Source organism: Anneissia japonica, unplaced genomic scaffold, assembly GCF_011630105.1.
Source record: "Anneissia japonica isolate Jap-2015-1 unplaced genomic scaffold, ASM1163010v1 scaffold424_len14088_cov213, whole genome shotgun sequence".
In the NCBI taxonomy this organism is placed as follows: domain Eukaryota; kingdom Metazoa; phylum Echinodermata; class Crinoidea; order Comatulida; family Comatulidae; genus Anneissia; species Anneissia japonica.
The window spans coordinates 3,130-13,786 of NW_022721845.1; the positions used below are offsets into that span (position 1 = coordinate 3,130).

At 48.4% G+C, this 10,657-nt stretch overlaps 1 protein-coding gene across 1 annotated transcript; it reads left to right on the forward strand.

The window, feature by feature from the left end:
* Positions 1-8,568: 8,568 nt before the first annotated feature.
* Positions 8,569-10,431, forward strand: LOC117111748. Its single transcript, XM_033254745.1, has one exon. The coding sequence runs from the start codon at positions 8,569-8,571 to the stop codon at positions 10,429-10,431; it is 1,863 nt and encodes a 620-aa protein (XP_033110636.1).
* The last annotated feature ends 226 nt before the right edge of the window (positions 10,432-10,657 follow it).

The window sequence follows — 10,657 nt, forward strand, 5'->3', positions numbered from 1 at the left end:
GATCCGGTGTCGGGTTAGGAGACGGGCCAGGATCCGGAGACGGTTCGGGGCCTGGAGGAGGAGAAGTCGAGCTTCCTCCGGTAAATATCGCGATCAACGACGCAATGATCGAACCCATAGCCGTGATAATACTAGCGATAGTTATCCCTTGCTCACGAAACAAAATCTTTAATCTATCTCTCAGTCGTAAATCACCGCCCAACATTCTACCGATGGTACCTTGTATCACCCTGACTTGATTCTTTGCCCTACCCGTATTAGTTTCTACAATTTGCAATATACCCTCCCTTTCTATTTGTAAGTTTTGTATCTGATCTTTTAGTTGTTTCAGCTCTTCAGGCGTTGCGTTTTGTTCCTTCATCTCACGCAATTCTTCTTTGTACCCTATTAATTTTTCGTTAATCCTTCTGAGTTTTACCAGAGAAAGCGCGAGTTCCTCTTTGACCGTAGTCATTGCATTCATAACACCATCCATTTCTCTAGCTTGGATATCTGTTTGAACATCTCGACTCGTAGATTGAATCATTGACTCGTCTAGATCGCTTTCGAGGTGTTCCATCAGCAGAGTCGTATCTGTTGGATTTAAATTATCCAATTCAATCTCTTCCACTTGTTCGTATACGCTTTTAAGAGCTTGTCTCGAATCGCCAGCTCGACTACCCGAACTATAATCCCCGGCAATGTATTCTCTAATTTCTGGGGCGCTTATTCTGGTCGTCGAGAGTTTACGAAATTTTGTCGCGTCGTTTGACCAGGTTAACAATACTTTTTCCTTGTTGTTATTTATAAAAAACAATTCGTCTTGGTGCAATGCGTTTGTCCTGATTAAGAATCTAGATGGGTCGACCAGTTTAACCTCGTCATATCCTTCTTCCATAAGAAATTGTCTGTACGATTGCAGCCTCATGTTTAGTCTCACACGATAGTCTTGATATCCGAGACGGGCGGCTTCTTTGTAGACGATTCCGTAACCTTGACCGTCGCCCAAGTCCCAATCGAGATTCGTTTCTTTTTCGTCATCAAAATCATCGTCGTAATCACGACCTTCGGTAAAATCGTGCATAGGTATATCTGCCATTTTATTATAGAGCGCAAACAATTAACAGATTAAAAAAGTTGCCTTATAAAAAATGCATCACGAAATAAGCGCCAACAGATCGGTCAAGACCAAAAACACCGATCACAGAAACGACAGACGCGTCTTTACCACGGTCATGAACCAGATAAACGAAGCCGGTCCCGGCGACGTTTTGCGAGTCAGGTTTCCGGATCTCGGCGACGACGACGCCATAGTTCCGGGTACGGCCCGACTGGCCTTTAACCTGGTTCTAACCTCGAGCGCGGACGCGGATCGAACGATCGTCAACAATATCGGTAGATCGCTCGTCGAGAAATTACGTATAACTCTGGAAGGAAAGGAAGTTTTTACCCTCACCGATTACGACGTGTACAATTGTTACAAGGACTTGTGGAAGACGGATTACGAACGTAACAACAGTTCGTATCAAGGCATCTCTTGCGAAAACGAACGAAAAATACGCGTAAACGCCGCCGACAAGGTGGTGGTTGTGACAGACGACGTCCCCCACGCCCCTTACGACGTGGCCGTCGGCAATGCGTACGGCAACAGATTTTGCATCCCTCTCGACTTTGAGTTGCTGACCGATCACATGCCCTTCAACCAAAAGATGCTGCACGATCGACTCGAGTACGAAATAACGTTTAGAAACGCAAAGGACGTGCTCAAGACTAGCGACACTGCTGCAACCTTTAAATTGGGGGGAATCGTTCTCGAGTATGAGATTATAAAAAGTGAGGGGGTTTCTCGTCAGACTAGGATGAAATATCAGGATAAATCCGTAATACTCTTTGACAGAGTGTTGATGCACCACAAAGATGTCTTAAACAAAGATCAAACACTCTGGAACATTTCTCTAAACACGGCAGCCAAATCCATCAAAGGCGTGCTTTTGCTGTTTAAGGAACGAGAGGCTGATTTCGAGCACGATCCCGAAAAGTTTTACAACCCGAAAATTAAAGAATGTAGCGTTACGATCGACGGGTCGTCCAACGAAATTTACGCCCGTGGAATGATGCCCTACAGAAATTACGAAGAGATTCGCAAACACTTTTGCAGTCAAGCCAGCAAGCCGACTCATTTCACCAACATGTCGCAAGGGAAATATCTGACGGATCACTATGGCCTCTGGGTCGATCTCAGAGCCATTTCGGATAATACCTTGCACGGTAGAAAGATCGACGCCGATTCGGGCGGATTGAAACTGCAGCTGACGCGAGACGCAGAGACGGCGGCGCCGCTAGATTGCTACGTCTTTATCGTCGCAGACGCCCAACTAAACATACGGGAAAACAGACTCGTCGGAGTAAACTATTAACCGCCGATATATAAAAAATGTTTCCCAAAGAGGCGCACTGCGCTCTGATAGTCGGAGCGACAAATTGCGGCAAGACCGTTTTTGCGTTAAATCTGCTCGAGACGGAATACAAGGATTACTTTAAAAACATTGTATTTATCTGTCCAACGTTTAACGTCAACTCGAGTTATAGACGCGCGTGGATAGAGCGAGACGAAAACGTCTTTTCGATCGACCCCGGCGAGTCTTTGGACGATTGTCTGGCGCATCTCTGCAGCAAGTTTAACGACGATACCGAGACGCTATTCGTGATTGACGACTGCAGCAGCTACAAGGACATGAAGAGAAAGCAGCAGACGCTGTCGACGTTAGCCTTTTCCGGTCGACACCACAAGAAATCCGTTTGGATTCTCACCCAAAAGTACAATTCCGTTCTCAAAGATTTTAGAGAGCAGGTTCGATGGGTCGCGCTCTTTTTCTGCAAAGACAGAGACAGTTTTTACGATTGTCTGCGAGAGAATGACGTGATAAAAGACGCAGACGACAAGAAACGCGTCAAAGACAAGATCGACGCGACGTGTTTTAGCAAGCTGCTGTTGAAATGTGATAGACCGACTCGTTGGGGGATTCACATTGGATAAATATATTTTATATTTATTAAAATGACTGATATAACGCACGAGATGCAAGCGCTTGCAGAGCGAGCCAAGAGCGAGATCGAACCCAAGACCGACGCCGCAGGCGGCGCCGCCCCCGACCCGCCCGCGCAAGCGCCTGCGAAAACAAAGCGTAAACCCAAAAAGAGCGAGTCAAAACCCAAAAAGACGGTCGAGTCGACTGCGTCGACGGATCAATCGCTTACACCCGAGCAAGCTCGAGACATTTCCAACGAGCTAAAAGACCGAATAAAGTCTGTCGTGAGCGGAGGTAACGCGCAATACTACTTTGGGCAAGAATATACCGTAGAGCAAATCGAGTACATGTCCGAGTCGGAAATTTCCAAGTTGTACGCAATGCTAGAATCTAAAAAGGGTAGTGACGTGACAAAATCGCTCGGTAGTAGCGTGATTCACATGTACGCCAAGACTATTGGTTATATACTTCCAATCGATTCGACCGAGCAACTCGGCGACGATCTCGAAAACGATCGGTTCCTGATGGAAGCGTTGAATCCCGTCGCGTGCGAGCTCTATTATAAATTTGGAGCATGGCTCGCACCGATTTCGGTCGCGATGCACACGGCAAGACACGTGAAATATGAACGATCGATTTTAAACGCAACCCAAGATCCCGAGAAATCTACGATTACCGACTTGGAGTAATTTTACTGTGTAATTACTCTGTAATTACAGAGTAAAAAAATTACCAACATTTAATAAATGGACGAAACGATTACGCAAGTCACGAAAAAGAATCCCAAGCGAGTTGCGGCTGGGAAAGCAATTGCCGAGAAACGACGACAAGCCTCGGACGCATCGAGTGTTGCCAACGTGTCGTTTTCGAGTTGTATTCCATATCTAACGCTTGTCGCGTTGGGATATCTAGTCTACAATGCATTTACAACACCAAGTGTATCCACTCTGGTTAGGAAAACGGATACGTCGGCAGCGCCGGCAACGCCGGCAACGCCGGCAAAGCCGGCAAAGCCGGCAACGTCGGCAACGTCGGCCAAGCCGGCCAAGCCGGATCCGTTTGAAATGTAATTAAAAATTTCTCTTTTTAAAAAAAAGTATGAGTGGCATCGATACAAACGTAATTGTAAACAGCCTGTACGACGGAGCGATCGTGTCCACGTTGACGGTCGGTTACGTGATGATACTGAAAAAGGTGATGGGAAGCAAAGCACCGCTCATAGACTAGCTGACGGTCGTCGATACGGCAAAGCTCGCGGGTCTAATAGCGGCTTCGACGCTGACCAAGGACATGCTGGTGGCAAACGGCTACATTCCCGACAAGATTATAAAATAAAATACCTCAATAGTAAAATGGCAACCGTAGCAATGATGGTTGGCGGTGCGATGGTAAACGCCCTAGCTTTTAGCGGAAGCAACTTTTTATTTAGTCGCATGAGCGGCAGCGACGAGGAACGCAAACGGCACGATTTAGCCTTGGAACAATTGTCTCAGGCTCGAGATTCGTGGAGCAAAAAACGAACCTCCCAACTCGATTATCTCAACGAAAAACTTGGACGCGAGCAGCACGCCCGAGGAACCTTTTCGGACGTTGAATCTGCAATGAGAGAATACTATAGAATGGGCGGATCGCCCGATCGCCTGCAACTCGAGCGAGAACCGCAGCTGTACGACTTTTATACGCCAAGCGAATCGCAGCAAGATGCAGAGCTGGTCGGTTTGATCGCCGTGTTGAGCATTATCGCGTACGTGTCTATAAAATATTTATAAAATATTTACAATATTTATAAATATGAGTACGAAACGTGAAATACGGCAACTCGAACGCGTATACTACGCTCCTCAACATTTATGGCAGGGCGAGGGGGCCATCGATAAACTCGTCGCCAAGACGAAGATATCGCGAGACGTTGTTAAAGAGTGGCTGTTTAAACAGAGCATGTGGCAAATTTATCTACCGCCGCCTAAACACGTGCCGAGCGTACCGACGAGGCAAAGCGTCTCGGTAAACCAAGTCCATCAAGCTGACCTACTCTTTTTACCGCACGATAGGTATAGGGGAAAAACGTACAAGTACGCCCTGACGGTCGTCGACGTGGCGAGCAGGTACAAGGAAGCGGAACCGTTGACGACCAAAAACTCGTCAGAGGTTGCACGAGCCTTTGCCAAGATTTACGCTCGCAAGTTGACGTGGCCCGAGTCGTTGCAGGTCGATTCGGGTAGCGAATTTAAAGGCGAAACGTTAAAAGCCATGAAGGAGCACAACGTACGCGTGAGCGTGGGAGATCCCGGTAATCACAAATCGCAAGGAATCGTCGAAAGGTTCAACAAGACTCTTGCCAGCAAACTGTTTCCGCATCAGTATGCTCGGGAAATGTTGGATCCGACGAAACGCAACATGGAATGGGTGGAAAATCTAAGGCCCGTTTTGGACGAGTTAAACGCTCAAGGCCCCGACGAGGCCGTACGTAGGCGAGACGAGATCAAGTACGAACCCAAGTATAATCGACCCGTTGGATTGGACGAGCCCGTCTTGGATTCGAGCCTGCGCGTGCGATACCTGTACAGACCCGGAGAATTGGAAGGGGGCGAAAGACGCAGAGCTACCGATCCGATATGGAGCATCGATACGTACGACGTACGAAACGTCATGATCAAACCACAACAACCCGTCTTGTATTTTTTACGAGGAGTGCCGAGGATTTTTGTACGAGAAGAATTGTTGGTCGTTCCCTTCGACACGCAATTGCCGCCCAAATGAAAATGGATTAAGGGGACAACACGTTGTAATAAAAATGACGCAAAATACTTGTCGTTATCTCAAGATGGGTTCGACCGAATTGTGTGGAAAAGCAATATTGAAGCATCAAGACTCGCTTCCCGAGCATCTACGCGGATATTGCCGCGGTCACAAGTTTAGAATCGTGCGAGGTGGGGGTACGGTTTCGTGCGAAAAATGTGGTAGGGGTTGTAGGAATATACTACACAATGTTTGCTATAGATGCGGTGGACAAGTTGTAAGCAACGCGATACTCTTGAAGCGTCGATCACCTAGTCGACGCGATGATGAAAACGGTTGTCGTTATCTCAAGATGGGTTCGACCGAATTGTGTCGTAAGATTATCCATCGAGATCAAGACTCGCTACCCGATCATCTCAAGGGTTATTGCAGCTTTCACAAGTATAGGATAATACACGGTAGCAAGATTGTTCGGTGCGACGTGTGCGGTATAGGATGCAAGGTTACGATTAACGGCTCGTGTAAAAAGTGTACACCCAAACGTCAGCCAGGACGTCCTCGTAAAGTGGTTACGATCCAGTGAAATTGCAAAATACAATTGTATTTCGTAATCTTGTAACTGACGTGCGCCCTCTATCGGCGTATTTGTAATTTTGTTTTCTGACTTAAAGGAATAGACTATATCATTAAAAATGAGTCTATTCAACAATCGAGCACGTGTGAAACGTGGGAAACGCAATCAGCGAAAACGTGAGAAACGTGGGAGACGCAAGCAACGAAAACGCGAGGAACGTGAGCAACGCGAGCGTGAGGAACGCGAGCAGCGGGAACGTGAGGAGCGTGAGGAACGTGAGCAGCGAAAACGTGAGAAACGCGTGAAACGCAATCAGCGAAAACGCGAGAAACGCAAGCAACGGGAACGCGAGGAACGGGAACGCGAGCAACGGGAACGCGAGCAACGTGAGCAACGGGAACGTGAGCAACGGGAACGTGAGCAACGGGAACGGGAACGTGAGCAACGTGGGGGGCGCAATCAGCGAAAACGTGGGAAACGCAATCAGCGAAAACGTGGGAAACGTGGGAAACGCGGGAAACACAAGCAACGAAAACGTGGACGACAAGTTGCAAATCCGAGTGGTGAAATGCAAGAAAGGGCAGAACGTGAATTGGAACCCTTAAACCACCAACCAGGATTTGATCGTATTCGCGCGAGCGAGACGCACGAAACTCATCGGATAGATCTAACGCGTTTTACCGATCCACGCGTAATCTTACAATTTAGGGATCGCATCGAGGAAATATTACAACATCATCGTTTCGGAGGTATCAGTTATCGACTCGTTTTGGTCGTAAATATGTCGCGAGAGGAAGTGACGGTCATACCCGCCTTTCACTCGGGTGAATATAGAGTTTACGATGAACTAGATTTGGAAGGGGTCGTAAATCGCATAGTCGAGGTGATTGAGCGATGGACCCAAAACGGATCGGGATGGCTCATAAATCATCTCGAGCATCTCGATATAGAGATTGCCAGGTATAATCCCTTGCGCGGTGGTGCGTACGTACCGTTACCCGACGTGCTGAAAAATAAAAAGGCAATCGTCAACGTTAAAAACAAAGACGACCTGTGCATCAAATACGCCGTTGCCTGCGCGCTTCATCCCGTCAAGGGTCATACCGATAGACCCTCGAATTATGCTCCTCATCTGGACGAGCTCGACTGGAGCGGTATAACGTTCCCCACGCCGGTCAAACAGATTAAAATCGTCGAAAAGAATAATCCTCGGCTCAAGATTAACGTTTACTGCTGGGTGGAAGAGGGTAAAGGGTATTTACATCCACTATACTCTGCCGGCGAGTGCGTGGGTCGTACGCAGATTGATCTCTTGCTGTACGATAATCATTACATGTGGATTAAAAAGATGAGCGCGCTTCTCGCCGGTTACAGCAAGCACAAGGGGAAAAAGCATTTGTGTCGTCGATGCATGCACGTTTTTAGCACGGAAGCACGTTTGTTAAAACACGAGCCCGATTGCAGGATCTTAAACGACGGTAAAACGGCGGTGCAAGTCGTCGATGAAAAAGACAAGACGTTCAAATTTAAAAACGTGCAACACAGGGCCAAGACGCCGTTTGTAATCTATGCGGATTTCGAGTGCATCTTGGAAAAGATGTCGACGGGCGAGACCGGACCGAAAAAGTTTAGAACCAACAAGCACGTGCCGTGCGGTTGGTCGTACGTGGTGGTAAGGTACGACGGTCGAGCGGTCGGACGCGGATCGCACAGCGCAAATACCGAGAATGCGGGCGCGTGCGTAAAATCCTTTTTGGATCGACTCGTGATCGAAAAGGATAAGATCGTCGACATTTTCAAGCGACGACCCGTCGACCCCCGCAGCGTCATGACGAGCGAGGAGGAAGCGAGCTTTAAAGCCGCGACGACCTGCTGGATCTGCGAACGAGGCGGTTTTACGGAATACGGTGGGGTCGGCGACTGTCGGAAATGCGTCGCGGTCAAGGCCAACCCCGACAATAAATACAAGACGTGCTACGAGTGTGCGATGAAAAAGAACGGACAAAAGGTGCGAGATCATTGCCACGTCACCGACGCGTATCGCGGAGCGGCTCACGCGGGCTGCAATCTCAAGTTACGGGTAAACGAGCGCACGCCCGTACCCGTGATATTTCACAATCTAGCCGGGTACGACTCGCACCTAATCATGCAGGCCCTCGGAGAGATGCCGGGAAAATTGATTGCATTCCGAGCAACACGGAAAAGTACATTTCCTTTAGCTTGGGTAACCTGCGATTCATCGATTCGATGAAATTTCTAAACGCCTCGTTGTCGCAACTGGTCAGCAAGCTACCGATCGACGAGTTTAAGCTCACCGAGACGTTTTTCGACGGCGACCTGGAACTGGTCACGAGAAAGGGTGTGTATCCGTACGAGTACATGGATTCGTTTGACAAGTTTCGAGAGGTGGGTTTACCCGCCAAGGAGCTATTTTACAGCAGCCTGCGCAACGAGGGTATAAGCGACGACGACTACGAGCACGCCGCGAGGGTTTACGAACGCTTTAAATGTAAAAACATGGGCGACTATCACGACCTCTACCTCAAGACGGACGTTTTGCTGTTGGCCGACGTGTTCCAAAACTTTAGGTCAACGGCGTATCGAGTGTACGGATTGGATCCGTCCAACTATTTCACGCTGCCGGGTTTCAGCTGGGACGCGCTGCTTCGCAAGACCGGGGTGGAGCTCGAGCTGTTGACCGACCTGGACATGCACATGATGTTTGAAAAGGGAAACAGAGGCGGTATCAGCATGGTTACCCATCGATACTGCAAGTTTAACAACAAGTACATGGACGACCACGACGAGACGAAACCCAGCACGTACGGGCTATATCTCGATGCCAACAATCTGTACGGATGGGCCATGAGTCAGCCGTTACCCGTATCGGATTTTAGGTGGATCGATCCGGGCGAGTATAAAATGGTCCTCAAGACACCGGCCGACGGCGACAAGGGTTACGTTCTCGAGGTGGACCTGGAGGTGCCGAAAGAATTGCACGACCTGTTCGGCGATTACCCCCTCGCGCCCGAGACGCTCGTACCCCGTCGCGAGTGGATGAGCCCCTACCAGCTCGACCTGCTGGGCGACGAAAATCCGGGGGCGGAGAAACTCGTACCGAACCTGATGCCCAAGACCAAGTACGTCTTACACTATAGAAACTTGCAGTACTATCTTGCCAAGGGGCTCGTGCTGACCAAGGTTCATCGCATCGTCGAGTTTACGCAGAGACCGTGGATGAAGGAGTACATCGACATGAACACCGAGCTCAGAAAGGCGGCAAAAACCGACTTTGAAAAGGACTTTTTCAAGCTGATGAACAATTCCGTTTTCGGTAAGACTATGGAAAATGTTCGCAACAGGCAAATCGTTCACTTGTGCAAAACTAGCGAAACTCGTAAAATAACCAAGCTTTTTTCGCAACCAAACTATAATAGCTTTGTCGATATCAACGATGATCTCGTCGCCATCCACATGAACAAGACGAGGGTCAAGCTCAACAAACCCATCTATTGCGGTACGGCCGTCTTGGACCTGAGCAAGCTTTTAATGTACGAGTTTTACTACGACAAGCTCGTGCCCGCGTACGGCGATCGCGTCAAGCTCTTGTACACAGACACCGATAGCCTGTTGCTGAGAATCACCACCGAGGACGTTTACGCCGACATGCGAGAAAATTTAGATTGGTACGACACGAGCAACTTTGACAAGGACAGTCGTCTGTACAGCGAGAAAAATAAAAAAGTTTTAGGAAAGATGAAGGATGAATTGGGTGGACGCATCATGACGGAATTTGTAGGGCTCAGACCGAAAATGTATTCAATCAAGACGCAAGACTCGAGGCTGGATGTCAAGCGGGCAAAGGGAGTCGCCAGATGCACCGTAAGGGATTGCATAAATCACGACGATTACGTGTGCGTGTTGACGAGTAAAGAGGATATGCATTGCAACATGTACTCGATTCAAAGCAGTAAGCATATGCTTCACACGATCGAGCAGATCAAAAGGTCGCTATCCCCCTTGGACACCAAACGGTATATACTCTACGACGGAATCACTACCTACGCGTACGGGGATTACAAGATAGAGCAAGTTTACCTACTTGATTGAGAGATTACGTGATTGATTGCTGAAATGAGTTTTTTGTATCGATGACGTCATCTGAGATGATGACGTCATCGGGGTCACGTGAGGTGATCGGAAATGATGATGTCATCGGGGTCAAATGATGTATAATGACGTCATCGGGGTCAAATGATGTATAATGACGTCATCGGGGTCACGTGATGTATAATGACGTCATCGGGGTCACGTGATGTTTGATGACGTCATCGGG

Excerpts from the sequence above, each read along its gene's own strand:
- LOC117111748 (XM_033254745.1), top strand. The coding sequence starts at position 8,569 with ATGAAATTTCTAAACGCCTCGTTGTCGCAACTGGTCAGCAAGCTACCG.